The 18,932-nt window shown below is 37.6% G+C and overlaps 1 protein-coding gene across 3 annotated transcripts in view; it reads left to right on the top strand.

Moving 5' to 3' along the window:
- The window catches only part of ANKS6 (ankyrin repeat and sterile alpha motif domain containing 6), a 38,946-nt gene extending 23,225 nt beyond the window's left edge, over positions 1–15,721 (top strand). Inside the window, exons 9-17 of one of the 3 annotated variants that reach the window (XM_068936288.1) lie at positions 641–844; positions 2,728–2,893; positions 3,646–3,815; positions 7,391–7,580; positions 9,033–9,149; positions 11,075–11,142; positions 12,570–12,686; positions 13,643–13,739; positions 14,750–15,721. In XM_068936288.1, the coding sequence (XP_068792389.1) occupies positions 641–844; positions 2,728–2,893; positions 3,646–3,815; positions 7,391–7,580; positions 9,033–9,149; positions 11,075–11,142; positions 12,570–12,686; positions 13,643–13,739; positions 14,750–14,799 (1,179 nt within the window). In that variant the 3' untranslated portion in view covers positions 14,800–15,721. The other 2 variants (XM_009676747.2, XM_068936289.1) reach the window with 2 other exon arrangements.
- The last annotated feature ends 3,211 nt before the right edge of the window (positions 15,722–18,932 follow it).

The following is an 18,932-nucleotide window of genomic DNA, read 5'->3' as shown; positions in this document are numbered from 1 at the left end:
GTTTCCTGTTTTGTTAGGCTGCAACTTTCAATGCCTCTACAGCTTACCCCATAGAAATATTGCTAACTTTGGTGGTCTTTTATTCTCTTGTTTAAAGTGATTGAATAACTTTTGATATGATTGGCTGAGAGAACTCCAGAGAGTCGATGTTAATTATTTCTTTTTTTCATTTTCTGGAGAACACATACAGCAGGATCAGGCAATTGCTCAATATTCCCAGGTGTCTTATCTAAGAATTCAGAGGACTCCCTGGCCAGGCATGCTGTTTGTCACTTCTTTGGAAGTGGATTGTTAATGTTCTTGTTAAAATCAATTTGAAGAAGGATTCAACCCAGCAAAGACAGAGACAGCTTCTGCTGCCTAATAAACTTATGTTCTTTGTATTAAATGAATGAGCTTACTGACTGATGCCAGAGTGTGCATTCCCTCTGTTATTATATATTGTGCATCTTCACAAGTACAACTTTTGTCTCATTTACATTTTATTTTGTTTAAAAATATACTTGCCTCCACCTTTTTTCTTATGGTACTATGTACCTTTTATTTAATTTCTGATTTTTAAATAAGCATCATTAGCTCCCAGTAATCTTTTTGAAAAGAGGCTCTTTGTCTTTTTTCCTTTCTCTTTTTCCTCTCTCAGTTGAGAAGTAGCGCTCCATTTACTAGGCTGCCCAGTGATAAACTGAAAGCAGTGATTCCCCCTTTCTTACCACCTTCAAGTTTTGAGCTTTGGAGTTCTGACCGAACGCGAATCAACAAAGATGGTAAGGCTGAACAGATGAGAACTGCCTGGCCGCAGAGAGCAATCAAGCATGATTTTAACAGCAGTGGAAATTCTGATATAGTAAGTAAATGCAATGTGTAAGAAAATATTGTATACTGGTATGTCCAGAGCATGCTGGCTGGTAAGCCATGCCAGTTTTGTACATGTTTTCTCCTTCTGTGTCATCTTCTTTTCAGGTTCTTTTAATGGTAAGAGGACGATATAATTCTGATTAGAAATGTTTTTAATCCCAGCGTCTCATTAATAGCTTGTCCTCTGCTGTTTAGGAAGAATACAGGTCTCTATGGAAAGACAGTGAATGGAATGAAAGTTTGCATGAAGTAAAAAACTTTCCTGCTGTTCACAAGAATATCTAGCACTGACAAATTTGCTGCAAACTGCTAAAGTAACTTTTGGTTCCACCTATATATTTCAGTTGCCCAAGTAGGCACAGACGTCATATTGTGTCAGAAGCTGCTCTTGTTTGGAAGAAGACTGGGGTGAGAAGAAAAGTTGCTCAATTTTTAGGAACTGGGGAAAGGGAAGAAATACCTATGAGAGATTTTATATATATATAGGCATAACATTCTGAAAAGGTTAGTATGAGACAGAATCATGCCCACTGGATCACCAGTTCCTTTAGAGTTCAAACTCTCAATTGAAATGAAGGTACTATAAAAAATGAGCAGTCTATGTAAATTCTAGTTTTTACAGAAGGAGCTCGCCTCTTTTTACAGTGTTTTTAGGGAAAATGCAAAGCAAAAGGAAACTATCTTGCTTTTTCTTGAGACAGGAAGCAGAACATCACTGACAACTGCTTTCATGGTTAGCAGCAGAAAAAAGGAGAAGTGACTCTCCTGACTTTGGGCTGTAAGGGACAAGGTTAAAAGAAGAGTTTATTTTACTAGTTTGGAATTGCATTTCATGTCAGTTCTAGAAATGGTACAATAAAGACTTTTCATCAGGAATTTTTTCTGTCTTTCAAGTGAAGGTTGACAACTGGATGCTACTAGAGGTTAGGTGGAATGAGGTGTATTGGAAGGAAAGTGATAGAGGGATAACAGGAAGGTAAATTTTGGTTCGTTATCCTAAAAATGATAGTTGTAGTAACAGAAGTGCATAATTGGCACCAGCATATAAATTGAAGGGCAGCATAAGTAGGGGAGGACTAGCTACAGATCCTTCTATAGGGAAAGGATTTCAGTCAAGGAATAGGGAGAAGGAGAGAAACCTGCTAAATTGGAGATTGAAGAATTGATTTGAGTAAAAGGATAAGAAACAAAGCATAGCTCAGAAGCCATATATCATGTGATTGGCAGTGGTTAATAGTGTAAGAAGCAGAAGAATTCAGTGAGGATGTTGGATGTAGTTGAGGATTTGGCTAGATTGTTACGGCTTAATTATCATCTACCTGCATCATTTTGCTGAGCATTGTTTAGACTGAAGAGGATTGAAAATGCAACTGGAAGAGAGAAACTTCGTGTCACTTATTGCAGTTCAGTTAGTAAAAAAAAAAAAAAAAAAAAAAAAAGACAAATGTGATAGCTGAGAAGTATGTGGTACTGTTTTTGTAAGATGTGAGGGAAAACCAGGATTCTCTATGAGAGAATGTGGGTTTTTTTTGCACAGCTCATAATATTTTGTATTTCATATCTCAGAGACATCACGTTTTTATTTTGTGTTGGCCAAAGATGGAGGAAACTTACGTCTTTATTACAGAGTCATTGCTTTTCTTGAAAATATATATATATTTTTTTTCCAAGATATACACTTACAATATATTTAATATATATATTTATGTATATATTTGTAGAAATATACACATATATGTAACGTAAGTTTATTTTTATGTCCTTTTTGTTCTTCGGAGAAACTGAATGTGGCACATAAAATGATGATTGAAGTTTGATCTTTCTTTTGCTTAAATAATGATGATAAACATTATTTTTCTCTTTCTTTGTCAGACATCTGTTAGCAAAGGTACTAGACCAGTCAAATTGCCAACGTTTGCAAGAAGACCTGCGTCTCCTTCAAATTCTAACAACTTCAATCATTCTCCCCATTCTTCTGGTGGATCCAATAACATTGCAGCGATTAACAGACATGGGGGAGAACTGCATAACAGATCAGGTACCATGCTGCTTTCATTTCTAATATATTTGAGTCTGGTTCAACTAAAAATTAATGTTCATGTTTAAGGCAGAGAGAACTAAACTTTCTCTGAGAGCTCCTACTGCTGTATAGGATTTTAAGCAAAGCTTCCATAAACTTTGTGCGAACAGGATTGGACTTAAGGACCCATGGACGTTGGACACCCTATATAAGGGAACAAACGCCTCGTACCTCTTATGAAAGTCGCGTAGGTTAACTTCTGTCTCAGAAAGAGCTCATTGATTTTTTTTTTTTTTATTGAGTTTGCCTACAATGACTCAGATGGATGCTGGTGTTATTCATCGCAACATGTATTTTGTGTAGTTTGGTCCTTTTTTTTTTTTTTTTTTTTTTTTTTAAATACCCATCTTGCTTATTTTTTACTTCAGTGTTTTTATGTCAATTAAAAAACAAGCTGTAAAAAATTTATGGTGAAGCAACTTGTGAAACCTGTCTTCCAAGAATATAAAAGCCAACTGTATGTGTGTGTGACCATAGATAAGGTTGGCTTCTCTCCTTTCATTTGATTAATTTGTTTCAGTTTCTGGTTGATTTTTGCCGCCTCTCCGGAAAGCTGATGAACAGCTCTGAACCTTCTAATTCTCTCTCTCAATTCATGCAGTTAGTTTTTAAGGAGGAGTGAATAGTGGAGAGAGGTGAATTGAGAATTAACACTTTTTTTTAAATGATGGCTGGCTTGACTTTTTTTTATTTTTATTTTTATTTCTTAGGTGGCAGTGCAGATAATGTTTTGTCTCAAATTGCAGCCCAAAGAAGAAAAGCAGCAGGCTTACCTGAACAGAAACCTAGCCAACAGCATAGTCCAATCCAGACAACTCCTTCATCCACCCTGTCTGATTTGCAGTGTACTCAAGTCGTTGGCAATGGACATGCTGTAATGGTATAGATTAATGTAAATTTTTTTTACTCTTAAAATGGCAAATCTTAATAGAGCATGTTTCAGTTGTGCAATTATATAAATATAATTGCATGATATGGCACAGCCTAAAATGAGTGAATTCCTGTTACAGTAGAGGAAGCTTTTCAGCTCCACAGACCTTGCTTTTAATTATAAACCTACAAAAGAGCAGACCTAATCATAAAACATGTTTTTCTCTTTTGATTGTTTTCCCTGGATTTTAAAAACAGTAAATGCAGTACTGGATCTTAGGGTGTATCTTTGATTTACTTGTTACTTCTCTCTAGGACCCTGATTATCCCCAGTGTTTTACATGTTAGTTCTTCTTGAGGTCTCCTCTAAAGCAGCCTAGCTAGTTTCACCCCAAAGGGACAACTTGTATGCAGAATATGAGAACATTTGTACGAGGATCTGCCCCTGCTAAATGCTATGTATGTATCCAGTCTGCTCCGCAAGGTGTTAATTTTGAACTATGTGAACTTTAGGTTGTCATCACCAGTCAGGTGTTGCTCCTGGGTGCAGAACGTAGCATCAACGTTGCCTTATCTATTGTTTTCCTGAAATAGCTTTACCGTCCTGATTTGCCCATTATGTGCTTGTAGCTTGAAGCCAGCACTGCTCAATAAGAGCATTTAAGAGGAAGATTTTAAATCTTCAAAATGTGCATATGGGCAAGTTAGAAAGCAGCAGCATATTGAAAACCTGTAAGAAATTATATATGAAAATAAAATTAGCTTCCCTCCTTCTTAAGGAAAAGCAGTAACAGATGTGATATGTGATATGCTCTTGTGAAGTACATGGGGTTTATTCACAAAGGGAAACCTCAAATTTCAGAATGTGAATGACGGAGATAGAGAGCATGTAATTTGGGGTGTTAGTTCAAAAGTGTGATATTCTGCAGATGTTAGTATACATGATTAAGAGCAGAATTTCTCAACTTTTCCCTTCTGTAATCTCCAAACAGCTTATTCTTTCTGTTTTCTTTGAATCTGTTCATGAAATCCTCAGTGTTTTGACTGAAGGAAAAAAAAAAATTGTCATAATATAAAATGATTACACTTGCTATATCATTCTGTGATGTCTTATATGGCAACAGTAAGCAATCGGCTTAAACATGTGTATTCAATCAGCAAGTATCAATGGTAAATGAAGTTAAAAACTTATTAAGTGATTGAATTGGTGAAATTGCTGGAAGAAAACAATCAAAAGCCTGTAACTACGAATGCCAGAACATTTTCTGTGAACAGTCACTTTGTCTCTGATCTGTTGCTTTTCATCCAGAAGGGACTGCTGGTTCCTTTTCAAAGATGAGATTAGGAACTAAAATCTATAACTCCGCTGGACCCCAAAAGCTGTGGACTCATACTGGTTCTTTGAGACATTATAATCTTTCCTCCCTTTCTGCCCCTGCATAATTGCTCCACGGGTTATAAATGATCCGTCTCCTTCTTTGCTGTAGACATAGCCAGTTTATTATCCTCTTCCCTCATTAGAGTCTCCCCTATTGAACAGGTACCAAATGCTTTTTCTTTCAGAGGTGGTCTGACCAATATATTTCTAATTAAACTCTCAGCAGTTGCTCTCAGCTTGTTTTTTACCTTGGAAATAATTTCAGACATGAAGAAATGCTTGTGTGCCCCTTAAGTCTGTTTTGTTTTGTTTATTTTCCCCTCCCTAGTTGTAGTTAGTCCAATAAGAGATGATATCTATACTTATGAGCTTTGAGCTGCAAATTTAGGGCCTGTTGCTACAATACTGCCACTAAAAAGTCAAACAACGTTCCCACTCACAGTGGAACGCGTTCAGGGATAAAGCGGCAGTGAAATGTAGTGCCCTGTAAATCATCTTGTGGGCAGGCGGCTCTTCGTGTTGTTAGGCAGATTTTAAACAGAAATGATGACAATGCGTCCCAGAAGCAACAGCAGCGCTTCCTCTGTTCTTACGTGTCTAGATGGACTTCCGTCTACCCAACATTGACACATCTTATAGGCAGCATGGATCTCATCATAGATGTTCATGTACCACATGTTTGAGACCAGTGTGGCCCGGACAGCAGTGCCTGTTGGAAATGTGCAATCATATAGAGATCCGCACCAGCTGCAAGATCGTAGAAGCCTACTTTGTTGTAACCACCTACCTAAATAAATGCTGTGAATTTAACCTCTATATCCGTCATGGAAACGCTTTTGCCATTAGAATCATGCAGTCTAAACTTGGGAATAGCTGATCTAAAAAGTGCAGTGATGTTACCCTGATCAATTTTGCAAAAGCTGTCTGTGAGGAAGAGATTGTACAAGCCTTAAAGAAAGGAGAAGAAAAACTGAATAACAGTTTACAGGATGATGTAATTTAAGTAAACACAGACAGTGCATTTGAAAGGGAAGAGCATTCTGCAGTGCAGATGACAAGTAACACAATACAGCGGGAAACTTAGGAATGTAGTAAGAGACAAAAAGAAACTCTAAAAAATACTGTGTCGTGCTGGGTGACTTTTAGACGTTTCAGATACAGAGCTAAGGAGAAAGTACGTTCTGGCAGAGGATAGAGTACTAGAAGAATTTTACCAATGTTCATCCTCTTTATCTGTTTAATCTGCATCTTGTTCACTAACTAGAAATGTTCCCTTTATACCATAGCACAGAAACAAAATTGTCGAGAGGCAGGAATCACGGTCCCTCTCTCTTCTTGACTCTTTGCCCATCTCGGCCTTTTTCTTCTAGCTGCTTTGTAGCAGCCTGACTGACACAGCTATTCTAAGTTAAACTTAAAATTCAGAAATCCAGGAGAAAGTCATCTAGACTTCTTTTTTAGGTTATATAATGCAAACACTGAAATCTTTGAAGTGGTAGAGAGATTCAGTAGTTTAGGAGATGAGGTATATGGTCTGGTTTTGGAAGAGGCAGATACATACATGCATACTTATGTGATACATGCGTACATATTCTTGCTCCTCATTTGTCATTCATCCATTATTCCCTTTTCCATGTCTCCACATCTATTAGATATTTGTGAAATGAATATGTTTTGAATAGTTTGACTGATGTTAGGTAATAATGTCAAGCTTGGAATTGGATTGATTGGAAACTGAAATGAAACTGAAATGTGAAGTTTGTGCTTATTACATATTTGAGGTTAATCCAGCTAGAAGTGCTACTTTAAATTGGGAGTTGTAATATGCTTTGAAAAACTTAGTATTTAATTAAATCTGTGAATGACAATGGCTTGTGTTCAGAGACAAAATAATTTCAGCTTTTATAAACAGAATAATTGTAGTGCATGCATACAGTACTGCTTTAAGGAAAATTGTCCTTAATAAATGTGTTTTTTTTCTGGATGCATTTGAAGGGGACAGAGTCTCACCAAGGGAGAATTGGTATTGCTCTAATTATTTCAATACGAATAAAGCAGAAGCATATAGTTGGGACTACATGCTCTGCAGAAATAATATGAACCTTAAATAATAATGAAGCATCATGTGGTTAACAGGTTTTTTTAATGATTTTTTTTTTTAATGATACTTTTTTTTTTTAAAAAAATGATTGTATCATTAACTGTAGCAAAAACTGGAAGTGAAAAAAAGACCTCCATCTGGGACTTCATCTACATCTAAAAGTACATCACCGACTCTCACACCTTCCCCATCACCCTCTCCGTCTCCTAAGGTTCACAACGCAGAGTCCTCTCTCTCTTCTTCTCACAGACAGGCCAAGAGCAATGGTTCCAGCAGTGGTACTATTACTGAAGATGGTGAGTAGGACACTGTGGTTATGTGAGATTCATGAAGAGCACAAAGAATTAGAAGCTCTAATTGTACTGGATTTTTGTGCATCTGTGTGGCAATAAGAACAATTTTCTTTCTAGAAAAAATATGTTAGTGTTTCTTGCTGTGAGATTAGCATTCTTGCAGTGACTGTAGCTTTTCAGCTCCCCAAAGGTGTTATCCCCTTCCATTTAGAGGGAGCTTGCTACCATCTCAAAGCTAGTGCAGAACCGTAGGTAGGCAACTCTTACGTCACCTCCTTCCTTCCCCTGTCTCTGGCTTGAGTCCTATTTTTTTCACTGTTTACACATTGTAACTGAGGGTAGAACATGTACTTTCTCCACATTTGAAATTAAAATATTGTTTTTAATAAATTCAATGAAACATAATTGCAGTAAGACAGTTCTGATTCATGATACCAACATGCAACTGATTTTTAAGAGCTGTGTATTGCAGTATTTTTTTGCAATGCAAAAATAGCCTTATTTTAACTTTAGTTCTAGGGGATAAGAAAGGATAATAAAAATGTTACTACTTTTCCAATGAGGCTGCTGTTTTTTCCAATGAGATAAGTTGAACTCCTAGATCTAAATTACAATACTTGATTAAAAAATGTCCAGGTACTGCACTGGAGAGAAGATATCACTTCTTCTTCCCCCCCCCGCCCCCCTCTAAATGTATCAGAAAAGTGGGGGAAAAAAAACCCCCATGATTCAGAATCTTTTAAATAAGTGATAGGGGTCCCTTTTCTCTAGTTTCTGCAAGAGACGCTTATCCTATTTTTGTTTTTTGGAAGTGACAGGATTGGTGGTTTTTTACTTTTTTCCCCACATATGCTAACTTTATCCTGGCACTGTACTTCAAAGTGCAAAGAAAGGTGGTATTTGACTCACTTTGTCCTCTTACCATGGTTTAGCTTTAGCCTATTGTACTGACTACTGAAGAAAATGTTAGCGCCACTTTATAGTGTTGACTCGATAGCATGAGTTGTTTGTTTAGAAATACAGAGAGGGAAGAGAATTCCATCTGAGAGCTTGGGGAATTCCCTCCGGTATATCAGCTGTTGCAATCTCACCTTGAAAGGCAGAGCTTTATGACCTCACCAGCAGTGCGTACAGTAGTGTGTAGAGTCGCTTGTACAGTAGGCTTCCTCTGTGGCAGAGTTATAGGTTGTAAGAAACCGAAGTGATTCTGGGTCATTGTGCTTTTAAGCTCTCGTAGTTAAGTAGCCTATTGATTCAAAGGTTTCTCTTGTTATGAGTTTATTCAGCAGCAACAGTACAAATACTCCATGAGGTCCAGTAGTAATCAGAAGAATAAGTGCAAAAGGCCTGTGATGTTAGTAAACTTAGACAAGCCAGAATACTGACTTTCATTGACTATCACTGTGAAGAAACAGTAAGCAGCATGGTTCAGTGGTGTATGTTGTTTCTTTCTAGGTAACCAGTTGGTGGACCACCAGCAGCTTATCCCTCTTCTGAGAACCAGTGATGTAGAGAATCATGAAAGAAGAAACCATGTGAGACTAAAAGGAGGCTGTGAAAACCTGGAGAAAGGTCATCTCACCCTATTAGTATAGAAAAGTACTGAAGAGGTGTTAAATGGGAGTTATGTGGAAGTAGTAGAGAAGAGCTCTGAGAATCTTTGCTTTTTCCAGCGATGTAGCTACCGAGACTAGATATGGGTATCAGCAGAAGAAAGGCCTAATGAAAAAGCAAAGGAGAAACAATATGGTATACAGGAGTTATAAAACTAAGAGGTTTCATTTTGTTCAAACTTAATGTATGATCCAGGAAGTGGAAGGGGGAAAAGAGGAGAAGAAACCACGAAAGGCCTGCAGGTGAAGGCATTGTCTAAACGTGTGAAACATGTTAGATGTTATGATTGTATGACTGCAAGGCTTTAGGCTCAGAGACCCTGAAAGGTTCTTCTAGTACCCCATCCTATAATCTAGGTATGATAGTGGGCTGAAAAATGAGAGGGCTAACGAATAACCCGAAAGGAAGATATATGAGAGAGATATATGGGATATGTAAGTGCTTCTAATGCAACTTTTATCTTTCTGTTTCTTTATCCTTCAGATCTTTCAGTAAGATGATATTTATCTTGTCAAACTGTGTGGAAAAGTTCTTACGCTATGTTTTTAAAGCTGGTTGCTTTATGTTAGACCTTTTCCCATGGATTAACCTCAGGGAACTAAAGCTTTTGTCCTGAATCCAGGCCAACCTTTACAAATCGTTTTAAGCATCCCAAATTAATTGACCTTGAGGTAAAAAACCAAAAATCTAGCAAAACTAAGACTCAACCAGTGATATTACTGCAGTTTTCCATGGACTCTTTTATGTAAACGAAGGAGGAGCCTTCCAGAATGGTGAATAGAAAAGTTTCTCTGTCTCAATATACTTGCTCTCTTTTGGGAAGCTAAGAGTGAATCTCTTTCATATGTTTCTACTGAGAGTGAAAGAAAAGGGACAATCAGAAAAGGTAGAAGCCAAGTAAAGGCAAAAATTGTTTAGAAATGAGATAGTGCTGTCTTTACAAATGAAAGGGAGTTTATATAAGGAATATTAAATATATAGATACAGTTTTGTGGTATAATGCAATCATTCATATTGTTCATTTTTACTTTGACTCCTCAGTTCAAATGACCACTTTGGCACGACAGGAAAAAGAAAGCATTAGTCACGTGTGATAGCAAAGCAATGAAAATAACCAGAATCGTGTGTTCAGGGAGGTAGTATGTAATTAAGACAGGCAGTGGTGAGTTATTCTAAAAACACACTTTTGCTTTTAAGTGGCTAATCACGTTTTAAGTGTGTGTTAAGAAGAGTGCCTATTGGGTCCTCCAACTTTTAATTTTCCTCGGTCTTTGGGAGGAAAACAAATACCAGTGCTGAAGTGAAACTTGGGCAAGAATTTATCTTAAGTAGACTTCAGCTATCTGTGTTCAAGCCTGGATGTCAGGTGGTTAGAGAAGAGGTTCAGCTATACCCTTGTATCAGTGTTCTGAACGAGTGACTAGCTGGTTGCTTGCTCTGTATTTTGCCTTTGTGGATCATGATATGGATTCAGTTAATTGCCTGCTTGAGGAGTTTTGGTGGATGATATGGGTCACCCATCTGGGGCCAAGCAGGTGCATTTTAGGTGTTGTAGTGTCTGGGTTGTCGTTAGTGTTTTGGTTCTTTTTGAAGATCCTTTTCATGAGGAGGAAAGGGGGATGCAACAGAAAGATTTTTATCCTCTCAAAATAAGACTAGATAGAATTGCCAGTTTACTGCAGTAGGTCAGAACACAGAATATTTTTATTTCTGATGCAGAGTCAGAATAAACATGCTTTGTTTTCTGTTACGATACATGACTATGTGAAATGCATCTTTTAATAGCACGTCCTCAGCAGAGTTATATAGTTGACGTTTTCCAGAGAGATCATTAAAATTAACCTCTTCTGATCCATCTTTCGTTTTCTTTTCTGTTACTACAGATGAGCTGACTGGCATCCTTAAAAAATTGTCTCTTGAGAAATATCAGCCTATTTTTGAGGAACAAGAGGTAAGTCTTTTAAAAAAAAAAAAAAAAAAAAAAAAAAAGACTTATTTTCTGGTGTTTTAGAAAACATAGGTTGTGACGCACAGAATTGTGATCCAGAATCTCAGCTTTAATTTTGAGTCTTTTCAACCACGTCTGGTTGTAGAGAGGACTTTGAAACATGGACCAAATAGTAATGTATATGGAGAGATCTGCTTGAGTAGATAAATGATATCTATGTGGCAATAAATCTGGCAATTGTGAGTGTCCTTTTCCATCTCAGGTATTAGTGCCTGGTACTGTGGCTGCAGATTTTGGCATTTTTCAGGGTGTCATAAATAGCAATTTTTTTTTCAGTCAATCTGCAATATTGTCATAGGTATCTCAGGTTTCTTTTTTTCTGTTTTTATGTACTGCTTTTTCTGTATATGTCTGTATCACCCCTGGAATTAAACTGGAACCTCATTTACAAATTGAGAACAGCAGGGGGTGAGCCACTGAGGTGGCTGCTTTCTCTTCTTTATCCGGTACAAATAAGAGGAAGTGGATTTAATATGAGGAACCTAAGCATCATTGTAGACAAGGCCTATGATAGTGACTCGCCTGAAGGATGCGATGAGAAGAAACAATGCTGAAAATATTTACAGATAGTTCATTACAATTTTTAAGACAGTATCAGTTGTGAGCAATAATTGTTCCCTGCTCTCTATCTTTGGGCAAAACAAAACACACAAACGTGAACTGGCATTGCTGGCATTGAGTTCAGAATTTCTTGCTGAGAAGTATGGTCCCACTATGTTACAGAATATTCAGCACCCAAAACAAATGTTATATGGCTGCATCACAGCACGTTGTGCTTACTACTGTTCTCCTGCAGGATGGTGGGAGAGCATTTTGTAGAAATGAATATGCTCTGTGCAGAGGTGAAATCAATGTGAAAAATTAGATGTTTGTTCTTAACACAGCCTTATGGATGCATTGATATAATAAAAACTGCGGTATGAACAAATCTTCAGTTTTCCTTAGGAGACTCCGGAAAAGTACACACAGTATTCTGAAAGTCTCAAATACAAGAAAGGAGATAAGGAAAAGAAGTGGAGAGAAAAATCTTAGGCATGTCAAACTGACCGTTAAAATACAGAGAGGAATTTTTGTGAGGAACAGAATTTTTGAGAGGAATTTTGTATTGACTGTGCCCCTCTAACTACAAAAATATAGAAATATTTTGAATGTATTATCATAATTATTTGGGTTATTAACAACAGGTTTAAAACCCAACAACAGAGTGGTAAAGTGGATACATTTTGATGGTGGTAATTCCTTAAACATTTTTATGTGCATAATATTTACAGTAAATGTATACATTCTAAGAAGTATTTTTCTTCAGGAGGGAATCTATGCCTAAGTGAATGTTGCCTTTTTTTTTTTTTTCCTTCTTCTTTCTTATGTAGGTGGATATGGAAGCCTTCCTTACGCTTACTGATGGTGATCTGAAAGAGCTGGGTATTAAAACTGATGGGTCAAGGCAGCAAATTCTGGCAGCTATTTCTGAACTGAATGCGGGAAAGGTACATTTTGAAGTAGTGTACTTAAGCAAACCTTTAATTAGTTAATTATATTTGGTAATTCAACATGGATTTGAAAATTCAGTTGCAGATTTTGGAAAATTGAGTTGCAGATAGAAAACAAAGCATTTTTGCATTTTTAGTACTTTTCCAAACAAAGCATTTAATGCGTTTGATTAGCGAAAAATATCTTCCTTCTTGTTCTCTTTCATTAACTCTTTCCTTGTTCAGTAACTGTACAGTTCCTCTACGCATTATTGTCAATTATATCAGAAGCTAATTGTAGCATGCATATTGGCCTTACTAGAGTTTAGTGAATTTCAATTTCAGTGATGCTAGAAAGAAGCTTACAATCCAGCTCCAGAATATAATGTGAAAGTTCCCCTTTTTTCCTAACAATTTGTGATTTCTCTCTGATTCGATAAAGAGCAGTTTTTCTCATTCCTTACGTCTTTCCTGCCTTTTCATTTTGTATTGACAAGTATAAATGAGTATAAAGAGTGGCATACAATAAGCCACGTCCTTGTCAGAGGGATTATGGACTGCAGCATATCTATAATTAGGCTTGCTGACACTTCTCAGCTGCTTGTTCAGTTTCAAGATCTGTTCTCGCTGATACTGGAAGCTCAGATCACAAAACCCATAAAGATAAAAAGCTCCCCCAAGTTAAGCTCAACAGGAGCAAGTGATCACGCCAAAAATTAGGGGAGGTGGATGATTCTCTATGCGAAACAGTTATGAAGAAAATTCTGAAAACAGTTGCACTGCTGTCTGGTGGTTTCAGGAATAGATTACTACAATGCTTTCTGTGTATCTTGTAGGTAACTATTCGCTATTACTGCTAATAGCGCACTATGACAGTTGGTCTGTATTTTCACATGTTTTGTTAACTCCTAATAAATTAATTTTTGAAACAGAAATTTAAGGATGCCTTATTTTAATTTATATTACTTTTACAGGGACGAGAGAGACAGATTTTACAAGAAACTATCCACAACTTCCACTCTTCTTTTGAGAGTAGTGTTAGTAACACACGACCTCCTGGCAATTCCCACTGTAAGTAGCACCTAAAATTGATTGAACAACATATGAATACTTCTAGTTAATACTAACTAAAAGACCAAATGTGGCAAGCAGGCTAGCTAACAGTTCTCTGGGTTAAGGATATATGCATGTTTGTGTCTCTTGAAGGCTTCCCTACAGCCTCAGCAAGGTAAAAATAGATATCCATAGGTGTGCAACTGCCCTGCGCCTCACCTACTGTAACACTTTAACACTCGTGGGTAAACAGGAAAGAAAACAAAATAGCCTGTTACCTAGCTGCAGAACTGACCAAAGGGTGGATTTTAGGTACCAGAAGTATAAACTGAACATTTTCCAGATACCAGTTAAATGAAAAATTAACTATGACAATGGTGAAAAAGCAGTAGGATGTCACTCAGTTTATGATAAAAGTAACTCTTTGCAGTTATTCTGATCTTGCAGGTTCTCTTTACATATGATTGTGTGTTGCATATTCCTATATGTTTACATCTGTGTATCTGCAGATACATATATAGGTAAATAAAAAGACATTACAGAATAACATGGAAGAGAATCGGGAGTGGTTGTTTGCTTTCCACCTTTGAATTTAAAGTAAAAAATATCAAATGGAGCTTATCCAGAGGAAAGAGTTAGAGTGGAGGTGGAGAAGTAAAAATAAAATAAAATAATGCAGATTTGCAAATAAAAATTGTACAAGGTCCAGGTTGTCACTTGTTGGAAAGGTACTCATGGAATAATGAGAGATACTGAAAAGGTTTGTGGTAGCAGTTGACCTCTTCATAGATGAATTTGACTTTTCATACCTTTTCCATACAGGAGAGGGCTTAAGATGAGTAAAATGCATTAAAAGGGTCAAAATGTTGGAGTCTGGTGTAGCAATGAGATTAGGAAATGTGAGCCTGTTTGCAATAATTGTGGAGTTGGTCTGTCTTTAGAATAAGATTGTGAGTCTAGCTGATGGCAGGTTGTCAGTTTTTTTTTTTTTTTTTTTTTTTTTTACTCCCCCCCACCCCCCTTTACAGCACCTGGCTGCTCTGTAAAACCACAAGAAGCTGTTCCTCCTAGAAGGTAGCTACTGGGAAAAGATCTTTTCTTATGATGAATTCTGGGGCCTGGCTGAGTAAGTCCAAGTGTACAAATGCAAATTTGAAAAGTTGGTGCTAACTACACCAATAAAGAACACGCAAGAACTTTCTGCAGTAATGTCTGTAGTTCCAATCCCACGAAGCAGCAAAGAAAAATAAAATGAGATTGCTCATAAAGTTCAGCCTAAATGTTGAAATATTCAGTGCTTCACTGATTTGGATTCAAGGAGAACAAAGAAAGAAGAGCAGGAAGAGTGAGAAGGTATGTTTATTTTCATTCTGCTCTTCAGAGGTGCCCATAGATGATGAAACCATAGGAGGCCTACATGGATACGCTCAAGAACAACAAGATGATGACAGTGAAAATCACCACAAATTACGAAAGCTTCTGCCTGTGGATATCTCTACACTGAGTAAGCCTCTGGAGTTTTCTGTGAATACCAATAAGAGTCCAAGTTTAAAATGTAATGGTTTCATGAAAAAGATATAATGGAAAGGTAATGCTGTTTTCTTCATTAACTGAAGTATATTTTATCTAACCGATATTAAGAGGTTAGAAGGGCGGTAAAAGGAAATATGAAATACTTATTTGTAAAAATAGCACTTTATTTAAGCAAACACGTAATCTGTCACCATTATTTAAACAGGAATAGTGTTAAAATATTTTATATTGTTGATCTCTTGTTTTGAGAATAAAACCATTTAACTGATTTCAACTTTTTTTGAACAGTAACGCTAGCAGGTCATCAAAATATATTTGTCTGACTTTATTTTTATAAGTCTGAAAGGACAAGTACAGTAATTACGTGTGGAAGTAATTTTCTGCTTAGTGTATGCAAATTGTTGTTGAGCAATTAAATACAAATCATCAGAAACATCTGTTGTTGTTTTTTTTTTTTAATCTTTCTGAAAAGTTAGAAATACATGACTTTGTCGCTGGCTAAATTCAATGCGAGTCTGGGGGTGTGCTAATGCATGTAAAGTCAAGATGATCTTACAGCTCCAGTGCAGAGGAACGATCTCAATTAATTTTATATTCCTTGACCCTCCTCATTGTACTAGTTTTAGTGGAATTTAGCAAGAATAAGGATAGAAATGGGTGTGGTGATAAACAGAGGTAACAGCAACAGTAAAAATATGATGCCCCTGTTGTTCCTTAAGTTCGCCAGGTGTGACAGCTGATTCTGTAAAGGCTTCATTCATTTGACTTTCTGAGGTACTTTTCCAAGATGCCAACAGCAAAGGGCAGAACAACTGAACTATGCCAACCAGCAGCCAATGAAGAGTGCTGTGGTGGTGTTTTTTACAAAATAATTTTCAGAAACTAAACCTTTGTAAAAAATATATATTTAAAATAACTATCAAATGAGTTAGCTAGACAGAGAAACAATACATGTTATGAAGTAGAAACAGTCTATTATCATTAGGAGTTTGGAGGGATATGAAGTGAAAGGTGATGCGATGCAGTACCTTTGCAGGAACTTCATCACAGAACCAAAAGCAGAGAATAAAGGAGGGAGAAAAACGGGACTATGTTGGTGCACCGTGTCAGCCCTACTTGTGTGTGAAACTGTAAACAGTCTTTGAAAATAAATAATGATTAGATAAATTCTTAAACAGCATGCACTTTCCATTGTTTACACGTGCAACTAAAGCTACCGGTCCTGGTAAGTTATGTCAGTCTTCGGTATTGGTGGAATGCTAAGAGTTTCTTCTTTGCAAAGTGACTGTCTCTGCAGCCCAAAAGCTACGTGATTTGTAAGCTCTAATTTTAGTTGTCGGTTATCATGGGTCAGTGGTCAGAGGTGCCTTTCTGTCTGGAATAGGGCTGCTTTTCAAATCCGAGTCACTTCTCCAGCATGCGGCATTCAGCCACTGGCCTGGCCCCAGAGCAGGGTAAGCTCTGGGGTACTCTTGGGTACTAATAGACACCAGACCACCCCAGCTACCCACCACTGACTTGCTAAAGTACTTTTTGAACCATGGATACTGCAAGAGTACAAGTAGTTTAATTTTAGTAAAATTATCAGAAAATCAGCTTCTCTAGTATTAATTAGACTGGTTTTATTTGGCATTGCAGGCATAAACTCCAGTTCTTAGGTTTCACAAGCTTAGGCTTGGCATTTGCAACTTCAATTCAATCTTAAGTTAGGGAATAGCCTTCCAGAAGAAATTAAGACTCCACTATCTCCTCCTGACTCCCCAGTTCAGGCCCTTTCCTCCTGTAAGATGGGAGCAGAGGAGGTGGTAGCCCTATAGCCAGGTTCAGGCAGTAGTCCAATGATTGCCAGACAAATGGTCACAAGGCAGGTCCAAAGTCAAGTCAGGCAGTGAAGTCAGCGAGGCAAGGGTCAGGATCAGCAAGGTACAAGAGCAGGCACAGCAGACCTGCATCATAGCTCAGGCAAGGGCTTAAAAGCTCCCAAGCCAAGGGGGGGAAAGATGCATCAATGATGCTGCAAATGCTCATAGCTCTTTCTTACAACTTAGCTATTTTCACAGCAGTCTGATCCAATGTTACGTGGCTGTGCTGTATCAGAGCTGACCTTGAGCACAAATAGCTAAATCCCCAGGAGGTGGGAGTAAGAGGTTGCAGAGGGGCACTGCAGAAAAATATGGTTACATGCTGGTTAAGGCAATTAGAGCCTGTTAGCGCACGGAGGTGTCTGGTGGTCACGCTATTAACGTTTCAGATGTTAATAGCATATCCATGCTTGAAACAATTTTTGTTCCTTTTTATTTTTCAGTGCTTTTCATCGGAGTTATCTTGGTGCACATATGCCAACAAACCTATAGCACCATCGACATTTAACACTGTATTTTATGCTCATGTGTATGGCATGGCCATGCACAATTGTGCATTAGATTTACGTATTTTTAACTGAAAACTGAAATTATTTCTGTTTTTAAAACTTTCAGTAGCTGCTACTAGAGATGAGTAAGTCAGGATAGATACACAGAAATGTTGGGTGCAAACCGTTAAGCTGTTGGCCCTGTCCTTTCCTGAACAACCATACAGACAGTTTTGTTTAAACTGTTTCAAAATGCAGCGTAGAAGTAATTACAGTTTTTTTATAAAAACAAGGAAGCAGTTCAAGGTTGCTTGATAACGCACAGTTTTCCTGTTTTATTGAGAAGTGACATATCCCTGGAGATGTCATGTCAAGAAGTCTGTAAGTGACAGTGGCAGGAACTTGCAGTAGCTATACTGAGACCTCAGTGATGCAGTGTATGTTGCTCCTTTTTGAGGCAAAAACATGCAGTTGTGCCTTGGACCCTCTGTGGATTTCAGTGAAAATAAGCGCTTCCTAATCTCCTGATAGTACTTGAGCCAAATCTTCTTCCCTACTACTTTGGAAGTAGTGAGCAAGGCCCAGTGACCGTATGGCAGCACAATTTCCCAGTGTAGTTTTGTGTTCCTATTCCTACAGTTGGCAATCCAAATAACCAATATACTGCGCAGAGTCATCTCAAGCCAGCTAATAGGAAAACCTTAAAGTGAGAGGGCTTCAGCCGTTCCTGTTCAGAGCTTATGTGCCTTAGAGCCTTTATCTTTGAAAGGAGAAGAACCTACCTGCAAGATATCAGCATGGGAAGGGGGGAGAGGTCTTTTTCCTTTTTAAGTATGGCTGGTTGAGGTCCTTTTCAGTAGAACACTGAATTGATAATTCAGTGTGAAAATTACTCAGCAAAGATGACAAATGCAGATGAGAATTCCTTCTACTGTCTAAGAGGATCCAGATTCATACCTACCATTGCCCGGAAGACTTCAGTGACCTTCAGACTGTAAAGTAAGATAGGGGCATGCTTCATTCCTCTTGCTGAATCTGTGTCACTGTGCATAAAAGTGGCAAATGTTAGGGAAAATGCATCAAAAAATGACCAGCAAAGAGATTTAAATGGAACGTACGCGTTGCCTCTTTGTGTCTACACAACAGGGGAAAAAGTATCCTTTAGACTGCCCTACTAACAAGTCTCAGGGTTCCCTACCTAAAGAATTACCTTTATAAACACAGGCACAAAAGTACAATGTTTTGGTGTATTGGGAACCTTTCATATCTTCTGCTGAACTTTTCTCCAAAGATGGTCCGTTCCTTTCATCTGGCTCGATTCCTCTTGA

The sequence above is a fragment of the Struthio camelus genome, chromosome 2 (genome assembly GCF_040807025.1).
Source record: "Struthio camelus isolate bStrCam1 chromosome 2, bStrCam1.hap1, whole genome shotgun sequence".
In the NCBI taxonomy this organism is placed as follows: Eukaryota; Metazoa; Chordata; class Aves; order Struthioniformes; family Struthionidae; genus Struthio; species Struthio camelus.
This window is presented reverse-complemented; position numbering and strand designations above follow the sequence as displayed.